This window comes from Hibiscus syriacus, unplaced genomic scaffold (assembly GCF_006381635.1).
Source record: "Hibiscus syriacus cultivar Baekdansim isolate YM2019G1 unplaced genomic scaffold, ASM638163v2 tig00110336_pilon, whole genome shotgun sequence".
NCBI lineage: Eukaryota > Viridiplantae > Streptophyta > Magnoliopsida > Malvales > Malvaceae > Hibiscus > Hibiscus syriacus.
Window position 1 is genome coordinate 16,585 of NW_024062690.1, and position 27,999 is coordinate 44,583.

The 27,999-nt window shown below is 34.8% G+C and overlaps 2 protein-coding genes and 1 long non-coding RNA gene across 3 annotated transcripts; all 3 read left to right on the top strand.

Moving 5' to 3' along the window:
• The first annotated feature begins 209 nt into the window (after positions 1 to 209).
• LOC120120254 (zinc finger BED domain-containing protein RICESLEEPER 2-like) lies at positions 210 to 8,209 on the top strand. The gene is made up of 6 exons (XM_039139930.1): positions 210 to 431; positions 906 to 961; positions 1,114 to 2,063; positions 2,188 to 2,378; positions 8,008 to 8,067; positions 8,153 to 8,209. Exons 1-6 carry the CDS (start codon positions 210 to 212, stop codon positions 8,207 to 8,209), a joined length of 1,536 nt encoding a protein of 511 aa, XP_038995861.1.
• A 36-nt stretch (positions 8,210 to 8,245) lies between these two features.
• Positions 8,246 to 26,518, top strand: LOC120120258. Its single transcript, XR_005515890.1, has 3 exons — positions 8,246 to 8,267; positions 8,365 to 8,490; positions 26,509 to 26,518. It is a non-coding gene; the product is annotated as an uncharacterized LOC120120258 (long non-coding RNA).
• Positions 25,373 to 26,118, top strand: LOC120120257 (auxin-responsive protein SAUR36-like). Its single transcript, XM_039139932.1, has one exon. The coding sequence runs from the start codon at positions 25,510 to 25,512 to the stop codon at positions 26,101 to 26,103; it is 594 nt and encodes a 197-aa protein (XP_038995863.1). The 5' UTR covers positions 25,373 to 25,509; the 3' UTR covers positions 26,104 to 26,118.
• Positions 26,519 to 27,999: the final 1,481 nt, after the last annotated feature.

Here is a 27,999-nt window from a genome sequence, read left to right on the forward strand (position 1 = left end):
TACTCCTAAATCTTGGTTTTATGGGTCTACAACCTTCTTAGAATCAAGGTGATTTTACAGCAAGTGCAAGTCCATTTTTGTATGATAGTTGAGAACATTAATTATCTAATTATTACTACTTCAAACCATAGAAATCATCTGCTAATTGCTAATACCATTTCTGGTCATTAATAGTTACTTTTCTTAATGAAGGTTGTTTTATAGTAATAATGGAAGGTCAACGTTCCATAGATGATAATTCTAATGCATGGGCACAAGAACAATCACAAGTTGAAAGCAATAACATGACTCAATCATCTCCGATGCGAAATAACCAAGGCCCATCAATTTCACCCATAGAAGAAGAACAAACACAAATCGATGGTAGCAATGTTGGTACAAATAGTAGAAAGCGAAAACTTACTTCAGTTGTATGGAATCACTTTGAGAAGGTGAATGTTAACGGTGAGGATAAGGCAGAGTGTCGTTATTACAAGAAAAAAATTAGGAGCAAATAGTAAGAATGGGACACGACACTTGCATGATCATTTCAAGAGTTGTCCAAGGCAAACTTATAGAGATATACGTCAACAAGTGATTGGGATGAGGAAAAAAACAACGGATGGACAAAAAAATCTATCATGCTTAAATCTTGACCCCGAAAAATCAAGAAAAGATCTTGTAGAGATGGTAATAGTGCATGAATATCCACTTGTAATGGTGGAACATCATGGGTTTCAAAAGTTTGTGATTGGTCTTCAACCTTTATTTAAGGTTCCATCTAGGAATACCTTAAAAAATGATATTCTCAAGATTTATGACTTCGTGAAAGAAAAAGCAATACGGTATGTTTATTTCTTTAATCGGTTTCTAATTTGTATCTTGTATTTATTTGGTTTCTAATTTGTATGTTGTAATTATTTCAGTCTATTGGAGAAGAATCGAAGCAAGATTGCCATTACGACAGATATGTGGACATCAAGTAATAAAAAAAATGTTTCATGTCAATCATATCACATTTGATCGATGATAACTGGGAGATGCAAAGCCGAATAATGAGGTACTTTAAACTTACCTTTGCTAGCTAGGTACTAAATATAATAACTAAATTGATTCTAATTACTTATTTACTAGGTTTATATACGTGCCTTGTCCTCATACTGCTGAAGTTCTTGCTGATGTGTTGTATGAATCTCTATGTGATTGGAACATTGATAGAAAAATATCAACAATTACAGTTGATAATTGTAGCACAAATGATCTGATGATTCATTTATTATTAGACAAGTTGTCTCTGAACTCGTTGATTTTAGGAGGAGAGTTATTTCATATGAGATGTTGTGCACACATCTTGAACTTGATAGTTCAAGATGGTTTATCTGTTATTGGGGATGGAATTGATAGAATTAGGGATAATGTTTATTTTTGGAGCGCAACAAAAAAAAGAATAGAAAAGTTTGAAGAAGCAGCTCGTCACTTGACAATTTATTGCTCAAAAAAATTGTCTCTTGATTGTAAAACACGTTGGAACTCGACATATTTGATGTTGAGTGTTGCTATAGTGTACAAGGATGTTTTCAAATGTTTAAAGCAACGAGAAACACAATATATAAGTTTACCTACAGATAGAGATTGGGAGTTAGCTTCAAGTATTTGTGGAAAATTGCATTTGTTTTATAAGGTGACTTTGATGTTTTCGGGTACCAAGTATCCTACGGCTAATGTATTTTTTCCATCCATATGTGAGATAAGAATTGCATTAAGTAAGTGGAGTGAAGATCGAGATGAAGTGATAAAAGAAATAGGGGAGAGGATGCTTGTTAAGTTTGATAAATATTGGTCAGTTATACATGGAGTTATGGGAGTTGCAGTTGTATTAGATCCAAGATACAAGTTCAAAATGATGGAGTATGCTTTCCCGAAGATTTATGGTTTTGAAAAGTCTGATGTTGAAATTGTAAAACTAAAGGAGCTTGTGTCTCGTTTGTTTCAAGATTATGAAACTTGTAATTATGAAAGTTCACGGAATCGAGATGTTGATTCAAGTCGCAACACTAGTGACATGGAGGTTCAGATGGAGGGGGGTTTTCAACGACTATTTTACATTCATTGAAGAGGATAATCATACAGGTATCACTATATGAGTTCGTTTTATTTATCTTTTGATTGTTTTATTTATGTTTTAAATGTATAAAATTATTATTGTAGGTATCACGTCGGAGCTTGATCATTATCTTCAAGATAAAGTAAGGACACAAAATTCAGAGCTTGATATTTTGTCTTGGTGGAAAACAAATGGTTTCAAGTATCCAACATTACAAAAAATTGCCCGATACATATTAGCAATTCCAATATCCACTGTTGCATCTAAGTCTGCCTTTAGTACAAGTGGTAGATTGGTGAGTCCTCATCGGAGTCGTCTTCATCCAAAGACGTTGGAAGCGCTAATGTGTGCCCAAAGTTGGTTAATAAACGAAATAAGAGGTAATCAATCATTTATTTTACTTATAAGTTTATTTTTTCAATTGTATTGTTGATATGATATGTTATATAAATTAATAAATACAACAACTTGTTCACAAAAGTCTGAAGCATATTGTAAAAGCATCGAATATGATCGTGATGATGGTGACGAGGTACTAAATTGATATACAAGTTATACGTGATATCAATAACTTTTTTTATATAAATTTTGGTGGCTTATATTTTTTTTGTGTAATTATAGCAATTGGGGGTCACAACTGTTTGATGACGGTGGTGGTGTCAAGCCCTTCATTGAGTGGCTCTAGAATGCCGAGTCTGAGTCGGAGGAGGGGTGATTCACATTTATCATGCTTTATTGCTAATTTTATTTCAATCATTTGGGGTCACAACAGCGAGGTGCTTTATGTTATTTCAGTCTGATTTTCTTCATCTTAATTAAGACTACATTTCCCAACCATCATTCCATGGGTATTTTACTACTCACCCAATTTTGGTTCGTGTTTAGATTCTGTTTAACTTATTTTAAATTTACTCAAATATTAAATTATTTTAATTTGATAAAATTTTGAAGTATTGAAATTATTTTGAGTTATAACTAAATTAATAGAATGTATAAGTTTTAATATAGAATGTATAAGTTTCGTGTTTCCCCGTGGTGAAAAATAATTATCTAAGGTAAACGGTTATTTAAACGGGTAATTTTCACCGCGGTTATCCCCGCGGTGAAAATTACCCGTTTAAATAATCGTTTATGCTAAATGGGGATACCCGTTTCCCCGCAGTTTTTCTCGATTACCCGATGGGGATCCCTATTTAAATCCCCGTAGTTTTTTAACCGGGGACGGGTACGGGTTTTTTAAACGGGGACGGGGATGGGGGGACCAATACCCGGCCCGTTGCAATCCCTAAGCATTTACCTATGAGATAAAATAAGATTATATGAATAAGTAGCATAAATGACATAAGGAAAACTTATGTGTTATATGATTTAAGCATTGAAATGAACAAAAGATATATTCAATTGAAGTTATTCGGTGATATGAGTATATGACATTACTATAAGGTTTAGATGAAATATTATACATGAATAAATGTGTTTGTGGGATAAATGATAGAAATTATATGAGAACATGTATATGTGAATTAGCTTGATAATTAGGTAAATATATGAAATCATAACTATGAACTATGCGATGTAAAAATAATCTATGTGATTATATGTTATATGAATACAAGAACATGAGATATGTGACAGGTGAATTATATGGAAATGATCTACGTGTAAGTGAACTACGTGACTATGTGATTTTATGAAAAATGTGATAATGAGCTATGTGCAAAAACTATGAGACTACGTGCCTAGGAAATATGAATATGTGAACATGTGAAATGACATAAATGATAATGCCCATGTTATGTGTCATGAGAGCTAGGGGTATAGTTGGCATGCCAAGAGTCGAGGGTCTACGCGGTCTTTCGAGACATATATGTGTCCTTTGGAACATCTATGAGGTCTTTTGAGACACATACTTGGTCCTTGGAATATGTATATGGATCTAAAGGAATTTTCTACGTGGTCCTTAGGGACATCTTATATGGCACTTCAGTGCATTTCTACGAGGCACTTAGGTGCATTTCTACGCGGTACTTAGGTGCAATTCTACGTGGCACTTCGGTGCATTTATACGAGTTGTGGTGGCAGCATTAGTGCACAACCTCTATAGACTCACATATCTATAGTTCTCACATGTGTACATGGGCTAATAAAGAAGATGATATAAAAGAACCTTGTATGATATTATGCGCTTTGTTTGTAATATTTATGATGAGAAATGATATATGTGATATGATGTTGATGTGTATATAGCTTGGTTAAGAAGAATAGGTACAAAAACATCTGTCTAAAAGATAAAGAACGAAAATAAGACTATTAAAGAGATAATGATAAATGTATTACATACGCTTTATATGCTTTGTGTTAGGAAATATATTATCATAATTACATGATGATATGTGTGTGTTTCTTGTGAAACAATATGTATATATATGCGTTTATGTTTGGAAGCATTTTATAGTTTATCATGATTACATGAAATGTGTATAATAGGAATTAGTTATGATATACTATAATTAGTTTATTTATGCCTCACTAAGTCATCGACTTAGTGTGTGAATGTTTCACACGTATGTTATGGAAAGCTAGAAGAAAAGTTAAGAGAAGCAAGACAGGTCAGATCAGAAAATAGAGGATTTAAATGACTTTGGTTATTTTTGAATATAGTTGGCATGTACTAATTAGTTGAGTTAAATATGCTCTGATTGATTTTGGTTATTGTGGTCAATTTATGTAACTAAACCGCTTTTACTTTAATGAAAATTTTAAATTTTCTTTGAATTTTGTCAAGAGTCAAAGTTTGAAAAGTCAATGTGATACCTCAGACTCGTATCCGGGTCGGGTACGGGTTGGGGGTGTTACAGCTGTGCCCCCGTACCCCTAACCCACATAATCGTAACCCACTACCAGGCTTTCTTTGTTTATCGGTATATTTATGAGCCATACCTAACAAATCTCCACCTTGGCGAATATCCTCCCCTTAGGAAACATTCAATGTGGGTTGGGTTACCTTACTTCTTTAACAACTCGAACAATTCAACAAGTCCAAGCAATGCATGAACTTGTCTGTTGTAACTGGCTTGGTGAACATATCAGCGACATTCTCATCAGTATGTACCTTCTGAAACAAAATCTCTCCAGATGCAACCAACTCTCTGATCTTGTGAAACCTTATATCAATATGCTTAGTTCTAGCACGATATACCTAATTCTTAGCCAAGTGAATAGTATTTTGATTGTCACAAAGCAACTGAACTCCACCTTGCTGAACACCCAATTCCTTCACTAAACCAGTAAGTCATAAAGTTTCTTTTGCAACTTCAGCCGCTGCCATGTATTCAGCTTCAATTGTAGATAATGTCACAAGAGATTGAACAGTAGACTTCCAACAAATAGGCCCTCACTATAGCAAAATGGGCTTTTAGCGGCGTTTTTTGAACAAACATCGGTAAATACTGGTATTTTAGTGGCACTAATTACTATACTTTAACGGTATTTTTGTACAAACGCCACTAAAAACTCATACTTTAGCGGTGTTTTAAGCACAATCGCCACTAAAGTCCCGTACATTAGCAGCGTTTTAAGTACAAACGTCGCTAAAGTACTTGTATTTAACGATATTTTTATACAAACGTCGGTAAAGACACGTACTTTAGTGGCATTTTTATACAAACGCCGCTAAAAAGTTATACTTTAGTGGCATTTTAAGTACAAACGCCGCTAAATGCTTGTACTTTAGTAGCGTTTTAAGCACAAACGCCGCTAAATAAATGTACTTTAGTGGCGTTTGTATATAAACACCGCTAAATATTTAGTCTTTATTATGCTTGTGCCTATCCAACTGTTCCTATTTTATCCTCCTCCCTCAATGAAATTATCACATTCGCCATAAAAAACTCCCCCCAAATCTCACACCTTGTCATTGTCAAAACCTACCCATTTCTCTTTAGTCTTTACTCTTACCTGTTGTGCCTTTTGCCTCTCTCTCTCTCTCGACAATGGCCACTGCCGCTACTTCTTCTCCTCGTGCCATTTTTATTTTGAATTTTTATTTTCAGATGTCAAACCGAAGACTCCATCGCAGGTGTAGTTCCCAATTTTGTCTTTCCTAAATGGTAATGTCTGCCTATTTGCAAATCAAATGTCGCTCTGTTCACTCCATTTTTTGTTTCTTTCTTAAATCTTGAATTTGATTACAAATAAGAAATAAGAAAAAATGGTAGTCATTTCGTCATTCTTCACCTTCATTCAATTTTCTTTTGATTTTTTTATTCTTAATTCGACTTTTCTTATCTGACTTCGCTCCTTTGTTCTTAGTTCATTTCTGGGTATTTCAGGTTTTTCTTTGTTCACTTATGGTTTCATCTTCAGTTTTGATTTACTTCGCAATCTAGTTTTGTGTGTTGCTTTTGGGTAAGTTTGCTTTCAACCTAATGTGCTAGTCATTTTTCCTATTTGTGTGTCTTATTTGTTTTAGTTTAACTGCTTGGTTTATTGACTTCACTTCTAATGTACATAATTTCTGTTATGAACAATTTTAATTCGAATTCAGAACTGAACTTCTTTCCTATTAGACGCTCAGAGATGGCATTCAACATTGGTTGAGGTCCAACTGTGGAAACCTAGGGTAAGTAATTTATGCTAATAAGTTTACTTTTTTTAATTATTTATTTTACTTTTATAGCCAAGATCTCTTATTACATATTCATGTCTAGGGATAAATCCCCACTTGATCAACTTTATTCACTGTGCAGCAAGGTATGGCGATATAGAGAGTTGAGACAGGAAACTAGTATGCCTTCGCTAATAGTTCTTCTGGTTCTTAAAGAAATACATTTCACATTGTTGCAGTCTCATGAGCACAATTATTCTATGCCATCTTTTACATGTTTTTTTTATTTAATAGAATTTTACCCCTTGGATAGCATTACAGACTAATCTTCCCTTAAAAGCCTTTGGTGATTATTTAGTACATAATGCATAAATACATCTATTTATGCAGAGTTGTATGTACATATGCACAACAGAAGGGATACACACACACTACTATGCAGTACCTTATAAATAGAAAAGTAGTTTTTAGTTTATTTACTTTGAAGGATAATGTGATAGTTTATATGGTGCAAGTTGATAACATTGATTTCATCTCTCTTTCTGATTCTATTGTCCACTCAAGATTATTGGAATAGGGAAAATATGTCTTTTTTCCGATTGTTGTTGCTCACTTTATTTGCTGACTTAACTTACATGAACCTCAGTCAAACTTGGAAATAAAGTACCTAGTAATCCTAGTGTGTAATTTTGGACATTCTGAAGTTTCTTCATCTCTGTTTTCGCTTGAGTTCTATTAACTTAAATGATTTGTTGAAAGCATCATATTATATGTTATTTTTTCCTTCGTTTTTCATTTTATGTAGAATGCGTAAAAATCAAATTTTAGAGTGAGAATCGTATTCATTTTTGTCATTATATAGCTTATATCCACACACTTTTGGTTGCCGTCTTGCAGCTACTATAAATGTAACAGAAGAAGCTGAAGAGACTAAAATGGCTGGTTTGACTAGCCAACTTATTCCAAATGCATCTGGGTGAGTTCATATCTGTTCTTTTAAAACATTAATGGAAGCTATATATGTTATGTCAAGTCATTATTGGTATCTTTTTCCACCTTTAAATTATAAAAATGTTTTGACCAATAGATTTTGAAGTTACTGCACAGTAGTTGTTTAAAGCAGCCATGAGGAAATTATATATGGAAATTAGAAAAAGAATGTAAATGATTTTTCTTCTTTTTGATCTACTCGTAATTTACAAATTTGGAATAAATATGTTAATATTTCATGTTTTGGGATTTCTTTAATAAATGAATGAAAGAATTTATACTTCGAGTTATATTTGAAAAGTTTGTTGTTTATAATCTCTAACTGCAGGTGGAATCTCTAATCAGAGATGTATGCGATACAACTTCCATTGCAGAGCTTGAACTGAAAGTAGGTGGATTTGATTATTGTGCCATAAATATCTTGATTAATGTGAATGAATTTTCTACTTGAATTGTTTTGTTTTGAATTGAAGCAATTGCAGATGTTGAAATTTATTCTTACTCTTTTGGCTGCCTCCGTTTTAGCTTGATGGATTTCGGCAATACATTGTGAGGGACTTAGCTGGAAAATTCTAAGGGAGGACGACGGTATGTCTTTGCCATCTTTTCAATATACATTTCAACTTGCGGTATTTTACGGTGTCCCATGGTCAGTTATTCTAACTTTCTTTGCTTAATACGACAGATTCCGTTGGATACGGCGATGCTCTCATCGCACTTCTACCTTCTTTTCCCGGGATAAAGAAGCTGCAGTAGATGATTCGATAATTTCGCTCGTTATCAACTGGTTTGTCGCAGATGTAAGCTTTGTGTCATTTAGTACTTGAAATGTGGAACTTGTGAACATCACTGGGAATCTACCATTGAACTTGAAGCATTTTCATTCATTGCAACCAATGATCGTACATTTTATGTTATTTTGATAACTATCGATACAATGTTGGTAACCATTAATTTATCGTTTGTAACATTTGCTACATTTTAGTTATTTTTAAATTATTTGATACATTTTTATACATTTATTTTAATATATGTAAATCTAAGCTTTGATTTGTATAACTGATTATTACTGTGGGTGTATATAATGTCTTTAATGGTGTTTTATGCAACTACTCCTAATAGTGACATTTGCGGCGTTTTTAGATGAAAATGCCACTAATAATGGGCTTATTTGCGGCGTTTTTAATTACAAATGACATTAAATACACAGTCAATAGCGGCGTTTGTCACTAAATATACAATCAATAGTGGCGTTTGTAAAGAAAAACACCGCTAAATGCACAGTCAATATCGGCATTTGTAAAGAAAAACACCGCTAAATACATATTCAATAGCGGCGTTTATAAAGACAAACGCCGCTAAATACACAGTCAATATCGGTGTTTATAAAGACAAACGTTGCTAAATACACAGTCAATAGCGGCGTTTGTAAAGAAAAACGCCTCTATATGTCTCGACCTATTGCGGCGCTCGTTATAGCGGCACAACTTGCGGCATTTTTGCAAGCGCCGAGAAAGTTTTTAGCGGTACTTATAAACGCCATTGTAGGGTTAAAAAAATGCCGTTAAAACCTGTTTTGTTGTAGTGCCTCCACCAAGAGTAAATACATACCCTGTCATAGATCTTTTATTATCCAAGTCACCCGCATAGTCTGAATCCACATATCCTACAACCAAATTATTATCCCGCTGACTACAAAAAACAATTCCATGTCCCACAGTACCCTTTAAGTACCTAAAGATCCACTTGACTGCTTCCCAATGTTGCTTACTAGGTTTAGACATGTACTTACAAACTTGACTAACAACATGAGCTAAATCAGAACAAGTACATACCATTGCATACATCAAGCAACCAATAACATTAGAATACGAAACCTTTTCCATATCTTCAGCTTCCTTATCTGTCTTAGGGTACTATTCTGATGAAAGCTTAAAGTGATTCACCAATGAAGTGCTTACTGATTTTGCGCTGCTCATCGCAAACCTTTCTAGCATTTTCTCAACATAACCCCGTTGAGATAGCCACAATTTCCTTGAGTCTTTGTCCCTGCAAATTTCCATTCCAAGAATTTTCTTTGCAGCACATAAATCTTTCATATCAAATTCCTGACTCAATAAAGTTTTCAAACCGATAACACCATCCATGTTCTTCGCAACAATTAACATATCATCAACATACATTAACAGAAAAATAAAAGAACCATCATCAAGGCTCTTAACATAGACACAACAATTATACTCATATCGCTTGTAGCCAATATTGATCATATAGGAGTCAAACCGTTTGTACCATTGTCTCGGAGACTGACCCGTACAAAGATTTCTTCAATCTGCAAACTAAATGCTCAATTCCAGGTTGAGTGAAACCTTCAGGCTGTTGCATGTAGATTTGCTCTTCTAAATCACCATGCAAAAAAGCAGTTTTTACATCTATCTGCTCTAAATGCAAATCCCAACTAGCCACCAATGCAAGTACTGCTCGGATTAAAGTGTGCCCGACGACAAGAGAAAACATTTCATCATAATCAACTCCTTTCTGCTGTGAAAAACCCTTTCCTACCAAACGAGCCTTGAACTTCTCCCCTTTTTTTCTGTTACTGCTGGTTTATTCTTATACACCCATTTACAACCAATAGGCTTCTTACCCTTAGAAAGACGGACTAACTTCCATGTACGATTTTGATTCAAAGACTCCATCTCCTTAACCATGGAAGCCATCCACTTGTTGTTTTTCTAACTAGTAACAACATCATGAAAAGTAATCGGATCATCATTGCTAACAGTAAGTGCAAAATAGACCAAGTTTTCAAAACTCAATCTGTTCGGAGGCTTTATATTCGTCCATCTCACCCTGTCTCTAGCGAGACTATAATCCTGCAAATCATCCGTAGCAGAACTACCTGAAGTCGGTTGAGAAGTTTCTATTTTCTCAATTGGAAACTGCTCGAAATCCACCACTGACGTGTCTTTCTTCTGCTGCAACATGGATTGTTCATCAAAAACAACATCTCTACTGATCACAATTTTCTTCGCAAATGGATCCCAGAACTTGAATCCTTTGAAACCTTTCTTATAACCCATAAAAATGCACTCCTTCGATTTTACATCAAGTTTGGATCTCTCATCGGCAGGTACATGCACATAAGCAGGATAACCAAAAATCTGTAAGTGATCAAAAGTAACATCATGACCAGTTCATACCTCTTCTGCAACTTTCTCAGCCAATGATTCCCTTGGCGATCTATTGATAAGATAACACACCATGTTAACAGCCTCAGCCCAAAAGTGTTTGGGAAGCCCCGCATTCAACCGCAAACATCTTGCTCTTTCATTCAACGACCTGTTCATCCGTTCCGCAACACCATTCTGTTGTGGTGTCTTCCGCACTGTAAAATGCCTCTTAATCCCATGCTCCTTACAGAAGTTTAGAAATTGTGAATCTGTGTACTCCGTACCATTGTCAGACCGCAAACACTTGATTTTTCGTCCCTGTTTGGTTTTCTACCTCATCTTTCCACAACTTGAACTTCTCAAAAACATCAGACTTCTGTTTCAAAAAATACACTCAAACTTTCCGTGAAAAATCGTCAATAAAAGTAATATAATACCTAGATCCACCCAAAAAAAGATGTCGTGGAAGGCCCGCATACATCAATATGCACATAATCAAGAATCCCTTCAGTTATGTGCTTCCCAGTCTTGAAACGAACTTTAGTCTGTTTACCAAGAACACAATACTTGCAAAAATCGAGCTTACAGCTTTTAACACCATGCAACAAATTTCTTTTATGTAATTCAGCCATACCACGTTCACTAAGATGAGCAAAACACATATGCCACAGTTTGGTAGTATCATCACAGGACTCAACAGAATGAACTCCACCTACAATAGTACTCCCTAACAATCTGTAAATATTCCCTGCAGTCATCTTTCCTTTCATCACAGTCAAAGCTCCTTTAACAATCCGAATGGTTTCCCTATCCTCATCAGCCTTATGGATAAAACCATTCTTGTGCAAAGTGCCCAAAGAAATCAAATTCTTTTTCAAATCTGGGATATGTCGAACACCACACAACGTCCAAACAGAACCATCATACATCTTAATTCTGACATCATCAATACCTACAATATTGTAACATCGATCATCACCCAAGTAAACATAACCATAATCAACCGATCTGTATGTCGAAAACCATTCCCTATTTGGCGTGATGTGATAAGAACATCCAAAATCAAGAATTCAAGCATATGTTAATTGTGTCGTTGAAATAGAGAGCATATCACCCTTACTGCAATCAAAATTGTCATCCTCGATCACATTCACAGACTTGGACGAATCATCATGCTTCTCATCAATATGGTTTTTCAACTTTGGACTGTCTCGCTTCATATGTCTCGCCTACTTGCACTTGTAATAGTGAACTGTTTTCTTATCCCTGGATTTGGATTTGAAATTCCGCTTCCAAGACCCTGCCTTCTCTGGCTTCCGTCCACGATCTCGAATACCCTTGACATATAAGCTATCAGCTTGAGAGTTTTCCCTTGCATTCTGCTTCCGCTGGTTGTGAGCCAACAAAGCTACAATAATCTACTTAACTTTGATAGTCTCTTTCCCATATGTAAGAGTAGTTAGCATGTGTTCGTAAGAGGGAGGCAACGAAAACAACAAAATCATCGCTTTATCTTCATCCTCAATTTTCACATCAACCCGAGCCAAATCAGAAACGATTTGATTGAAGACATTCACGTGTTGCGCCAAATCATGATCGTCCTGCATCTTCAGCCCATACAGCTGCTGCTTTAGATACAGTTTAGTCGTTAAGGATTTGGACATAAACTGACTTTCCAACTTCTTCCAAATTTCATCTGAAGACGACATATGCATGACGTGATACATGACCTCGTCCGCCAAACATAATCGTATGGTTTCTGTCGCTCGCTGGTGCAATTCTTCCCAATCTTCCTCCTCCTCCATCGACGCCGGCTTTATAGGTCGCAAAGCCTTCAGTATCCCTTGTTGCGCCAACAAATCCTTCACCCTTGTTTGCCATAATCCGAAGTTACCCTGACCATCGAATTTCGCAACTTCGAATTTGGCTCCTGACATCTGATACCAATTGTTGAATAATCGGGTAAAGAAAACAGAAAGAACATAAGAATTTTAACGAGGTTCAACAATGTGCTTACGTCCTCGGTGCCCTAAGCGGCGCTAGAATTTTTATTCAATGTCAACTGTCTCATAGGTTTAGGTTACATATATTTTTATAATAAATAAACCCTGGTACATATTTACAAAAATAACCCTGTACCGTACCGCGGAGCTGCTCCCCCAAAAATCAAGATACAATTTTAAAACCTTAGAATTTTCTGGAGTGGAATGAAACTCAATACCCAAAAATCACATTTGACCTTCTAAAACTAAAATAAACCCTTAAAGCTTACTTGATCACCAAGTAACACACATGAATACAATTTAACATAAAAAATGTACTCAACATGAATTAAGATACTAACATACAAATCACTTAAATTATATAGTATCACTTCAGTTGAAGATCATACTAAACAATTAACATATATATTTTTCGTTTAATACATTATAGCATTTATCTAGTTTTAATCTTTAGGCGTTTCATAACATAGTTTGCCAAAACTTCACCAATCATCCAAATTGACATATTTTTACACTTAATTTGCTTTATTACAACATGGATACTCTAATGATCAATACAACATGATCAATGTTCTACTTTGATACACATTGATACATACATTAGAAATATATATATAATCTCACATGGATTCGTCACATGCATTTTCAATCACTTAACTATAACATACAATGTCAACATTTTTCTCATGGAGAAATAGAATATATAGTGTAAGAAAATGGGTCAGATCACAGCAAATTTGTTTCTCCGGTCCCCCATAAATAGAATGTGGGGGCAATGAAGTTTAAGTTAGTAGGGTCAGGTGTGCAACCGCAAGACAGGGCAGCATAAGTTGGTGGAAGTAAGGGACTGACTGAAAGACATCCAAAGGAGTCAACTGAGATATGTTGTTCCAATGATAATAGCGCCGGACCTTTCTGTTAATTTAATTTTCCTTGGTAGTTAAGGTGGAGACATGAGCAGCCTTTATCATATCCAAAATATCAAATCCATTAATTTTATAAAAACTTTTCCAACATTGTTTTCTTATAATTCAAGCAATATTTGCTTAGGAGTAGGAACACAGTGTTGGACGCAATAATTAGCATTTCCACAAAGAACAGTATTCATACGTAGAGCATAAGGTATATATATATATATATACTTATTCGTAGAGCACAATTTCTTATATTGTTCCTTATATCCACTATATATTGAACAGATAGCAAGACGTATTATGTTTAAGGGTGATTATAGAGTGAGTTGATCATGAGTTGGTAGTGTTCGACTTGTGCTCGTTAAAAAATTTTGTTGCATAACTCGACTCGTTACTCATGCTCGTTAAAATTTTTCCCAACTCGTGCTCGTATACTTGTTTCTCAACTTGACTCGACTCGTTACTCGTTAAGTTTGTTGCTCGTTAAGCTCACCGAAATTTTTACCATTTTTTAAGTATAAATAGAATCTACTAATACTATATAGAGCTTAATATAAACATAAATTAATAAATTTAACCAAAAAATTATTAAAATAGTGTATAAAGCAATTTCAAAGTCTAAACTCCAAAATAACAATTCACAAATAAATCAAACTAACATATTAAAAACATTCTTGAAAAAAAAGTTCAACAACACAATCAATCTCAAAAATAAAGAACTCAACATCTCTTCACTCAATTCATTGTTTCTTGCAATCACCAAACTACAAAGTTATTAAAAAATATATATAAAATTAACGAGTTGCTCGTGAATTTATCGAGTCGAGTTGGACTTTGCTCGACTCAACTCGTTAAGATCTCGAATTGAGTTTTAATCGAGTCGAGAGCTGCTGAACTTATTAAGCACCCCTAATTATGGTATACATAAATAATTTCTTTAAGACATACTTGTTCTTTTTTTGGTTCTTGAGAACGTTGGATGTCTATCTCCCATGATATAATAACAATTGTTCATTGGAAGCAACACCACTTCAATGAAGTAACCAAACTCAACCTTCTCTTCTTCTATCAACGAAACAAAACTGATTTTGGAAGAAAAAAATTTAAATTCATATTCAAAAATGTTCTGTCAACTTATTTTTAAAGAGAGGAGAGGAAATGAAAAGACAGCAGTGAAATATATTAAATTAAATTAATGGAAAGATATGTGAAAAAAACAATCACAAGAATTAATTACAAAAAGTAAGCTACAAGCAAACGCTTATTCTGTCACTCGAACATCAAGAGATATAAATATGTTGAGAAAAATAATGTAAAATAGGTTAAAATTATTGCAAGTTCTACTTAGACCCGATCGATTTAGACATTTTGCATCGTCCATGTCATGCAGATGTGCCCCTAATCCCGGATGAGATTGCTCCAACGCGTAATAGTGTAACATTCTGATATGACATGGTTCGAATCTAGAAGATTCGAATGTCACACAGAATCACCAAAATAAGTAACTATTTTTTTAAAACATTTATTCAAATCAATAAGACATAATCACATATCCAAAATATATAAGTTAAGTTTATAAAATATAGAGCTCTAGATAATCTTAAACAAAATAGAGTTACGAGTGAAATATGATGTAAGGTCAATGAATATGCAGACCCACTACAATAAATCAAGACGTACTTTGAACAACGAGCGGCTGAAACTCTACTTGGCAACAGTGTTCCTTTAGCCACTCTTAAGAACATACGAATAAAAACACATTCTGAACGTTGAGCTAACAAGCTTAACGTCACACAAATAACTATACTATTTTACATATGCATTCATAACATAAGTATGACAGCAAATATAGTCAGAGAAACAATATCAACAATGCAATACAAATATGCAAACACATATGCAGATATCAAAGCTGAGGTTCAATGTCAAATAGCTTGAAGACACACATTTACATACATACACGTAGGTATCATATTGTAGTCCGATATCACGTAACCTCGAGACTCTCATCTCTCTAGTCTATTTAATATTGATACTTTAGATGAGATTCGAATCACACACACCTCAAGAATATACATCCAATAGTCCCACAATCGTCAAATATCTTGGGTGAGACCTAGGCCCTGGTCTGCAGACAAGTTTGGAGGAGAGGTATTGGTGATGGGCTTGTCTCTAATGATGGAGTTATCTTTTAACTCTTTAAAGTCCATTGGCACATCATTCGAGCCCATTGGTACAACATAGGACCTATTAGCACATCAAGGAGGCCCGTTTACTCTTCAGGTTGGTCTTGGTGAGGAGAATTGACGGGCAAGTCATGTACGCCCTTTTCCTATGAGGATTTTTGAGATTTCCCTATATTGTAGTGCCAGATATCCTAGGAAGAACATTTAAACTGCCAGCGTTCTTGTGGGGTTGCATTTAATGGTTATAACTTGCTTTCAGATTTAAAATAGATCATTAATGATCTTTGATGTTGTTGATTTGGTGAATCTTTTGAGTTCTGATTTGCTTTTGAATGCACTTCAATAGCTACGTGATTGCTTGTTGAGAGGTCAATATTAGCTTAAATAATTATATACCTAAATTAATTTGATGTCATTACTTACATCAATTTAGTTTTGATGTCATTGCTTACATCAATTTAGTTAGGTGAGAAATTAGGTATTTTTCTCATTTTTAATTTCAGTGGTTTAAATTATTTTATGGTTATTTTAATGAGGGGTTTAGATTATTTCTTGTAACCTATAAATACCCTACTTGTATTTGAATTTTATCATCCAACAATAAAATCTTAATTATAAGCATTTGAAAGTTTTTTTAAGAGTTCTTCATCTTTTGCAATTTTGTGAGATTATTATAAAGAGAGTTTTTTTTCTCGATCAATTAGAGTTTCTACTCTATTTTGATTTAACAATTTGCATCAGAGCCACGTTATATGGTCTCTTGAAATTCCAAGTATGCTATGTGGCTGCAGTTTTTAATTGATCTTCCACATCAGAAAATATTTCTTGAGATTATTGTCGGGGTTATTACAAACCTTGTGGAGCTTCTTTGTGTTTAGAGTAATTTAGTACTCTGCACATTTGTTACTCAAGCTTGTTCGTTGTAGTCAAAGCCTTTTCGTTACGATGGGTGACCTTCAAGTAGTTAGAGGAATCAAGAAGCTCAACAACCAAAACTATAACACGTGGGCAACGTGTATAAAGTCTTAACTTCAAGGTCAAGACTTGTGGGAGATTGTCGGTGGTAGTGAAGCTACACAACCGGTAGCGGAAGATGCTAATAGCATCTTGCAGAAGTGGAAAATTAAAGCAGGCAAAATAATGTTTGCTTTAAAAACCACAATAGAAGAAGAAATGTTGGAGCACATTCGGGATGCACCGAAGGAAGCGTGGGGCACCTTCGCTACACTCTTTCCAAAGAGGAACAATATAAAATTGCAACTTATAGAGAATGGACTTCTATAAATGGCGCAACGTGACATGGCGGTTGCCCAATACTTTCACAAGGTGAAGTCGATATGGCGTGAAATTTCAGAATTAGATCCAACAGCTGCTATTGGGGAAGCCAGGATAAAAAGAATAATTGTTCATGGCTTGAGACCTGAATATCAAAGCTTTGTAGCCGCTGTACAAGGATGGCCAACACAACCATCACTTGTTGAGTTTGAAAATTTACTGATAGGCTAAGAAACTATGGCCAGACAAATTAGATGAGTCTCACTAAAGAGTGAAGAAGAAGTGCTTTACATCAACCAAAGCATAGGTGGTTCAAGACAGCACAACAAAGGTGGATCTAGAAAGACTGGTGAACAAATAAAAAGTCATCAGGGAAGGAATGGCTCTCGTTCAGGGGAAGTTTTCAAGAATAGCAGTAATAGTAGAAAGTTCGATGGTAAGTGCTACAACTGCGGTAAGATGGGTTATATGGCAAAAAAATGTTGGACCAAGAAAAAGTATGTTGAAAGTAATACTGCTACTTCCAACTCGAAGGAGAATAGTGAAGATGATTGGGATGATGAAGCTTTATTTGCTACGAAGGAAGAAGAATTAACTCTCATGGTAACAATATCAGAACGGATTGACTACAAGAATGATTGGATTGTGGGTTCAGGCTGCTCAAATCATATGACGGGTGACAAACAGAAGTTGCAAAACCTGTCTGAGTACAATGGAGGTCGTGTGGTGGTGACAGCTGATAACTCAAGGTTATCGATAACTCACATCCGTAAGCCGATAGTTACGCCTAGATATAATTCTAACCAAGTGAAACTTCAAGATGTTTACCATGTCCCAGGAATGAAGAAAAATTTGCTATATGTGGCTCAATTAACATCATCAGGTCATTATGTCTTATTTGGTCCCCAAGACATGAAGGTTTATCGTGACCTCAAAATCTTAGAAACACCAACAATGGAGGGACGACGTTTGGAGTCAATTTATGTGATGTCAGCAGAGTCTGCATATGTAGATAGGACAAGAAAAAATGAGACATCAGATCTATGGCACATGCGGTCAGGTCACGTTAGCTATTCCAAGCTAAGTGTGATGGTGAAGAGGTTGATGCTTAAGGGGCTTCCTCAACTAGACGTGAGAACAGACACGGTCTATGTGAGATGCCAGTATGGTAAAGCACACCAATTGCCATATGACGAGTCAAAGTTTAAAGTAAAAGAACCGTTGGAATTAGTTTACTCTGATGTGTTCGGACCAGTTAAGCGGCAATCACTTAGCGGTATGCGGTACATGGTAACATTAATTAATTACTTCTCTAGGTGTGTATGGGTTTTCTTTATGAAAGAAAAATCTGACACTTTTTCAAAGTTTAAAGAGTTCAGAGAGTTAGTTTAAGGAGAAGTGGGAAAGAAGATATGTTGCTTGAGCATAGACAACGAAGGAAAATATAACTCAAACGAGTTCTTTCAATACCTAAGGGAATGCCGAATACGTCATTAGCATACTTGTGTCAACACGCCACAACAGAATGGTGTAGCGAAAGAAAAAACCGACATATTGCAGAAATTTATCGAAGTATGCTATATGCAAAGAACGTATCGGGAAGGTTTTGGGCTGAAGCAATGAGGACATCAGCACTTGTGATTAACAGACTTCCTCAACCAAGGTTAAGATTTGTTTCACACTTTGAGAAACTATGGAACATGAAACCTACAGTTAGCTACTTTCGAGTATTTGGTTGTGTATGTTATGTGTTTGTTTATGATCATTTACGGAGCAAGTTTGACAAGAAAGCTGTTAGATGTATCTTTGTGGGATATGATAGCCAGAGAAAGGGGTGGAAATGTTGTGATCCAATGAGTGGAAGATGCTACACATCACAAAATGTGGTATTTGATGAAACATCTTCTTTGTGGTCCTTAGAGAAGGAGGTGTTGCCAGACTTGAGAGAATTTGGAGACAAGCTGCAACAAAAGATGGGGGAGCATACTGTTAAACTCCAAACAAGTTCAGATGAATCAGAAGACCCAAACGGCAATGATGTCGAACAAAGAATGACTCAGAATCCTTGGCAAATTGGCGTGTATCAACAACCAAATGAAGAAGGTGGGCCGAGTGAAACAGAAGAATCAATTCCACAATCTCAACTCCGAAGGTCAACAAGAATACGAAGGCCAAATCCCAAATATGTCAATTCATCCATAATTGAAGAAGCAATAGAGCCTGAGACGTTCAAAGAAGCATCGCAGAGTTCTGAGTGGATGACAACTATGAAAGAATAGATCGATTCACTTCAGCAAAATTAAACTTGGGATCTTGTTCCAAAGACAAAAGATGTGAAACACATATCTTGCAAATGGGTTTACAAGATAAAGTGGCATCTAGATGGGTCAATTGAGAGGTACAAGGCACGATTGGTAACTCGTGGTTTCTCTCAACATTTTGGACTAGACTATGATGAAACATTTAGTCAAGTGGCAAAATTTACAACCGTATGAGTCCTACTTGCACTTGCAGCCAACAAAGACCGGAATTTATGGCAGATGGATGTGAAGAATGATTTTCTTCATGGAGAGCTAGATCGAGAGATCTACATGACCCAACCAATCGGTTTTCAAAGCCAAGATCATCCTGAATATGTGTGTAAGTTGCGAAAAGAACTCTATGGATTGAAACAAGAACCTAGGGCGTGGTATGGTAAAATTGATGAATTTCTAACGAAAAGTGGCTATTCAGTAACACCTGCAGATTCTAGCTTGTTTGTCAAAGTCAATGAAGGTAAGCTAGCTATCGTTCTAGTATACGTGGATGACTTAATCATAACCGGTGATGATGAGGCAGAAATTCTTCAGACGAAGGAGAATTTATCAGTTCGTTTCCAGATGAAGGAACTTGGACAACTTAAGCACCTTCTTGGTCTAGAGGTTGATCGCACACACGAAGGAATATTTATGTGTCAACAAAAATATGGTAAAGATCTTTTAAAGAGGTTTGGAATGCTCGAATCAAAGTTAACTTTGATGCCAATGGAACCAAATGTCAAAATGTGTGCACATGAAGGAAAAGATTTGGAAGATGCAACATTGTATCGACAATTGGTAGGTAGTCTGATCTACTTAACCTTGACCCGACCTGACATTTTTTATGTAGTTAGTGTGATGAATCGGTATATGCAAAATCCAAAGAAACCTCATTTGGAAGCAGTTCGACGAATACTAAGATATGTGAAGAGTACAATTGACTATGGTCTTTTGTACAAGAAAGGTGAAGACTGCAAGTTAGTTGGTTATTTTGATGCTGATTATGCAGGAGATAATGACACCAGGAGATCAACAACTAGGTATGTGTTTAAGCTTGGCTCTGGAACAATTTCTTGGTGTAGCAAGAGGCAACCGACAGTGTCCTTGTCAACTACAGAAGCAGAGTACCGAGCAACAACAATGGTAGCTCAAGAAAACACGTGGCTAATACAACTAATGAATGATCTACATCAACCAGTAGATTATGCAGTTATGTTGTATTGTGACAACCAATCGGTAATTCGGCTGGCGGAGAATCTTGTTTTTCATGCAAGAACTAAACATGTGGAAGTACATTACCACTTTGTTAGGGAAAAAAAGTTTTGCAAGAAGAGGTTGAGATGAGGCAAGTCAAGACAGATGAGCAAATTGCTGACTTGTTTACAAAAAGCTTGAGTGTTGGAAAGTTTGAACATTTTCGTCGTTAGCTTTGACGTCATTGCTTACATCAATTTAGTTAGGTGAAAAATTAGTTATTTTTCTCATTTTTAATTTCAATGGTTTAAATTATTTTGTGGTTATTTTAATGAGTGGTTTAGATTGTTTCTTGTAACCTATAAATACCCTACTTGTATTTGAGTTTTATCATCCAACAATAAAATCTTAATTATAAGCATTTGAAAGCTTTATTAAGAATTCTTCATCTTTTACAATTTTGTGAAATTATTTTAAAGAGAGTTTTTTCTTCTTCTCGATCAATTTGAGTTTCTACTGTATTTTGATTCAACATTGCTATCTTCCAGTAAGGTTCCAAATTGGGGTTATGTTTTCCTTTTATTAAAATAACACAGAGGGAAAGGTATTTAATAGGCTTGTTGGTGATAATCTTACCTGCACAATTGTATGAAGGGTATATCCTCCACCGAAAGGTTAAAACTATAAATGAAGTAGTTTTTCATGGGATCCTACTAAAATTTCATCGGCTAATAAACATAAAGAAAAGGAAGAAGAATAGTACCCAAGTCCATGATAACATCAGATATAGTATGCAGTTTCTTTCAAGTTTCCTCTTCACAAATGGTAAATTAATTAGAAACTCATCTAGGCCTTCTGTTTTTGTCTCTTTTGAGCACTAATTGAAGTTCTAATTATAAGCTGCCATGGCCACGAGTCTGAGTTGCTTGTACCAAAAATGATACTACAAAGTTGCGGAAGAAGGGCCTGATTTCACGCCTTTCTGGTTTATTTGTCTTTTCCTCGTTTCGGTAGGATTAATTTTGGCACTACCCTTCTAAGATTTTTTTTAAGAAAAAAATACGTAGATTTAAATTCACACGTGAATGGACATAGAAAATGCAAAAAAAATTAAATATAGTAATTTTAAATTTTAGAGGACGAGTGCCCATAATCGTCCCCTTCGATCTATCCGTGTTTATGCACATGTACAGATTATATTGTTTGAACTGTAATCACTAATGAAAAAAGAAAAATTCTCTTAACTAGTGGAACTAGTCCAAGAGTTCCCTTATATATTTTTTAAATAATCATTTTTTTCTATTATTGGTATTTTATCCATGGAAAATAGTAAAAACCTGCACATCGAAACTGAGCTAGCAATGGTCCAACACAAACGAAAAACATGACAAAATTATGTAAGAAGGGTTGGGGAGTTTAGACCCAAACTACATACACAACATCTTTACATGCACACGCGTCTTTGTATTTTGCTCCAAATAAAAGTAAGTATTTTATTCAAAATTACGTTCTAACTGAGAAAAATATATACTCATGCCCTAGAATTTTATTACTTAAGATATAATTTACATACACAAAAACGAGAGAAGATGATTAGATTTATACAAAATCGGACAAATACTCAATATACATCACGTGGTTGATAATATCTACGAGACCAAAACTTTCTGTTTTAGACTTCGCATGAACCAAACTCGGTCAGATAATAACAAAGCAACCCAAACATGGGTAGATTTGGTCGGGGGAATTCAACAAAATTAGGACAAATGTGTGGTTCTTATCTCAAGTATTTGCTTGTGGTCGACTGTTCTCTATGCATAATGTGATCAAAAGTTGCCAAAACAAATCAAGAATAAGAAAAACTATTATTAGAATAAATATCACAGTGTTTCCTAATTTCAATTAATACAATGTATTAAATTTAATTAAGAAAGACCAAATGTCTAATCAAGAGACTAACCACAAACAAAAACTGTCCATTAGTTACCTACAGATACATTTTAAATAAGAAGATAGATAATTATTGTTAATTAGATGTTAATGTGAAATTAAGTATGTTGGAGCCTTAAATAATTGGTAGTGGTTATTTAAACTGATTAATTAATTTAAATCCCGCCTCTTAGGAAACCATAGAGCCGCAGTAAGCTCGACCCTATTCCTGTGCCTCCCGGTTTTATTTGATGGCAAAAGTCGGCATTTTATCTAAAAGTTACTTTTTTTTTTGAAAAAGATATATATATGATAAACTAAGAAACCATTAAACTATAGTCAAAAATTAATTTGACCACCGAAGTTTCAGTTGAATCAATCAGATCATTCAATTATTTAAATACCTCAATCAAACAACATGTAGTTAATTTTTAACGGAGGTGGTTACGTGTCCATTAATAAAATTAGCATAATTATATATTTAATCCTTAATATTTACACATTTTATTAATTTAGTCATCATTTTAATTTAATTAAATAAATTTAATATCCAATTAGATAGTCAGATGTGTCATTAAATGATTGGATAATTATTTTAATTTATTTATTCTAATTTATTTATCTTCCAATAAGGTGGTGACACATGTCACAACCAATTTAAAGAAAATAATTGAAGGAAATAGTAATTGTTGTTGGGAAGATTCGAACCAAGGCCAAAAAAGGATGATGAACAAAGGCACAAACCACTCAGCCAACAACATATGACATATTTTTAGAATATTATTTTATATATCCTGTCATTCTTAATGAAAGAAAAAAATGAAAGTCAAAATGAAAATAGAAGCTGACAGCTTTTTAATTTATATTAAAAAGAAAAATTAGGGGGTGGTTTAGGCGTGCGATAATTCTCTACTTGGCCTTGGATCGAAACCACACCGTAGCTTTGTATTTTCACCAACTGTTTTCCTTTAATAAAGGTGGTGACACATATCACCACCTTATTAGAAAATTAGCTGATCCTTATTCCCATATGTAATAGGGTAAGGGAGGTAAGATAGTAGGTTACCCCCAACACCAAGTTAAGAGCAGCTTTCGTAGGAGACCTCCGAATTTTGAAATATCCTCCGTGGGACTCGGTCCCACGACCCCAAGGTTAAGAACCTTGTGCTCTACCAACTGAGCTGGATGGTTATTTCTATCATAATAACACACGTAATCATTTAATTGGATGTTAAATTTATTTAATTGAATTAAAATAGTGACTAAATTGATAGAATATGTAAATATTAAGGACCAAATATAGAATTATACTAATTTTATTAACGGACACATTACCACCTACATTAAAAATTAACGGGCGGTGGTTTAATTGAAACATTAAAATAGTTGGGTGGTCTGATTGATTCAATTAAAACCTTGGTGGTCAAATTGATTTTTAACCATAGTTTAGTGGTATCCCGTGTAGTTTACCCATATATATATATTTGGTGTAGTTTACCCATATATATATATTTGGTAGAGCTAAAGGTAATTACAAAGTAGTATCTGTTCTAAGTACTTTCAACTATTTGACAATAAACGCTCAATTATCCTTGCGGTTGTTGGTGCTCGAACTCGTAACCTTGGAATTAACAACGATTATTTTAACCACTGAAATAATATATAAATTACCCGTACTTTATTTCATTTATAGATTAAAAGATAAATGTTTTATATATCAATATTTAAATCTCTAAATTTGTCTCAACTAATTAGACCAAATAGGCAAATAATAGTTAGTGCTTGTAAAGTTACATGAGTATTGCACCGCATGTAAATAAATTATGATACTAATTTTAAATTGGTTTCCAAATTTTTCAATGTTTTAATTTCATCCTTAAACTATATTTTTTCTTTTAAATTTTTCTTCAAACTTTTGAATGTTTCATTTTAATCCCCAAATTATGGTCCTCATTTAAATCAATCACTAAACTTTAAATATTTTAATTTCATCTTCAAATTATCAGTATATGTTAAGCATATTATATATTAATTAAATCATTATAGAAATGTTCTTACATGTAAATCACATGTGTGTTATATAACCATATAGTGTGACATAAACGATGATTAATGTTGCGTATAAATAAAATAATAATTTCTTTGAAATATAGGAAAAAAAATTATAAACAAATTGAGAAAATAAAACCAAAGAACATTTTAATTTTATTTTAAATAATGATTTTGGGATATGATATAATATTATTGATTATGATATATCATATTATTGCAAAATATAGATCATTGTTAAAAATAAAATACATATCCCACCTTTAAAAACTTGGCAAACCTATTAAAATGGAACTTTTTTTTTTTATTTTTTTAGTGATGACATGATATTATCTTATGATGTCACGTCAATATCGTCTTTAGATTTTTAACGACCGTATACTAAAATAAAATCTAAACGTTAAATATAATTTAAAAATAATAAAATTTAAATACTAAAACAAAATAAAAATAGCAGTCTAAATAATAAAGTTTATCCTTATATATATATATATTAACCCCTACAAACAAACAAACAAACATGATAACATGTTAAAACAAAGAAAAAAAAGATTTCCTTTTCGGTCCCACTCTACTAAGTCATTACAGCGCGCCTGGTGCTGACCATTACGATCTCTGATTTTCTCTTACAAAAATCTTCTATATAAACATCTCTCAATCTCCTCCAAAAAGACCGAACCTTGTTCTCGTGTCATGCTTCAATTCTCGATCCAAAGCAACCAGCCACTGTTCCAAACCCACCAAACTTAGGGGGGGGGGGAAGACAAACCGAACAAGAAACAGAGGCACTGCAATGAGAGTCTGATACCCATGTCTGAAAACAGACCATTAGCAAGTCTCATAAGCACTTATTTGTCAAAGACATTCGGACACTATTTTTTTTTCGACGTAAAGATCATGAAGAGAATCAGAGGGTTCCAGCTCGGACGCAAGCTAGTGAAGGTTTGCAAATGGATAATACGACCTACAAGAAGAAGAAGAAACTTCAGGATTAGTTTCTTGGGACATACGACCCGAAGCCACAACCCTTTAACAAGAATCTGCTCTTTTGCGACGTTTATTCGACGGGGAATCAAGGGGCTGTGTGATTCGAACTCGGATCCGGGTTACATTCAATTGGGTGGAAAAGGAGCGAAGCGGGTTGGAGTGCCGAAAGGGCAGCTTGCTGTGTACGTCGGCGAATCAGAAGGTAACACGAAGAGGATGTTAGTGCCTGTCATTTATTTCAACCACCCGCTATTTGGTGAGCTGTTGAAGGAAGCGGAGCGGGTTTACGGGTTCAATCAATCGGGTGGGATCACGTTACCTTGCAGTATTTCTGAGTTTGAAAAGGTGAAAATGAAAATTGCCGACTGGGATCATTGCCAACGGAAACAACACCGTCGTTATTTTTTGGCGGATTAAAAAATTTTAGCTATTTTTCTGTAAATATAGAAGGCTGCCGCCGTGCCGATGTTATGGTTTTTTTGGGTAAATTACAGATTTAGTGCTTGAACTATAAATTTAATTCTGTTTATGGTACCTAAACTTTATTATTTTCAAAATCATGCTTAACGTTTAATTTAGGCTTCAATTTAGTACTCTATCACTAAAATTGAACCTAAAATTTCATATAATATAACATGGGTTGAAGCCTCAGTTTTCTCATTGAACGTTCCTCGAATTCTTCTTCTTATTTATAAAACTATTTTATAAAATTAAATATTAAATTTATTATTATATTAAATTTATTAACCATCATGTCATTGATAGTTTTTTTTAAAGAGGGTACTTTGTATTAAGAAAGATAACAAAGTACACCACGATCAGGTCCTCATTAAAAAACCTCCCTATCTCTAAATGGAGGAAAAAGAGTATACCCTGGGGTGGTAAAGATCAAATACATAAAACAATAACAACACTCGAACCAACCGTCCGTCCAACCACTATCCCCTGTCCAACTCATGAATAAACCAGGACCCAACCAAGAACATGAAATGATACATAAAACGAGATCAAACGAAACATCACAACCAAGATAATAAATCAAACAGGATACTAGAGAAATGAAAAAAAAAATCATATGAAGACAACTAAGCCAAAGAGAAAGGAGGACGAGTCTCTCAAAACGAAGTGGCAACCACTCTTTCAATCATAGAAGAAGATCCAGAAACTTGCAGAATTCTAAAGCATGCATCCCCCAAAAAGCCAACTATGACACTCCCAACGGGCAAGCAGTCCTGATGAACAAAACTTTTAGACGATAAGAACTATGGAGAAAGGAACCGCTACAGAAAACTCCTCGCATATCCAAAGAGAGCAGAATCGGAGAACAAAGATAGTCAAAATGAGAAATAAAGAGAAAGACAACACTGAACTATCGAAACCAGAAACAATACTGAAGATTGAATAAAATCAGCCCGAGATAATGGAATCCGGAGTACGCACAAAATCAATCACATGAGGGATCAGAGACGACCATAAAATCTTAGCCCAAAACCCAACCTGCAATAACACCAGATTAAAAATCCTATCGACTGTAAAAGAATCGCCATTGAACCTAGACTTATTCCTGCACAACCATATCTTCCAAATCAGTCTAAAAAACCTGAGATGCCAAAGCTTACTGACTTTCCTTCTAATATACTGAGACGACCATATCTCTAAAAGTTGTTTAACATTCGAGGGGGGCGGGAAAATAACATTCCATAAGGAGCACCACCTTTGCCACACTTGCCATACAACAACGCAATGAACTAACAAATGGCTAACATCTTCGTTATGCTCTTTATAAAATGAGCAAAGCGGCTGAACACTACCATTAATACCTCTCTTAATTAATTCAGTCGCTACCGACAACCTATTATATACCGCTTTCCAAACAAAAGCAGCCACTTTAGGAGGCATGAACTTATTTCAAACTACATGCCATATAGGATCTTGGGGTTTTCCAACCGAAGCCGACTGAATATAGAATTCTCGAGCAGAATACTTGCCATTGGAAGCCCCAGACCACAACAATCTATCAATCCCAGGACTGGCAGCAGCACCCATGTTTATAACTTGGTAAAATTGGCTCCACATCGGTAATTCCCAAGAGAACAATGAACGCCTTAACTCAATTCTCCATAGCCAAACTCCATTACCCCAACTCCCAAACTCACAAATTTAGCCGAGTTTTTTAATAGCCAACCCATATATTCGAGGGAAAGCTGCCTTCAAAGATCTAACCTCAGTCCAGTGGTCACTCCAGAATTCTATTCTTGAACCATTCCCTGTTGCACACCGAACGTCTAAAAGGAAGTCATCCTCCATTGACAA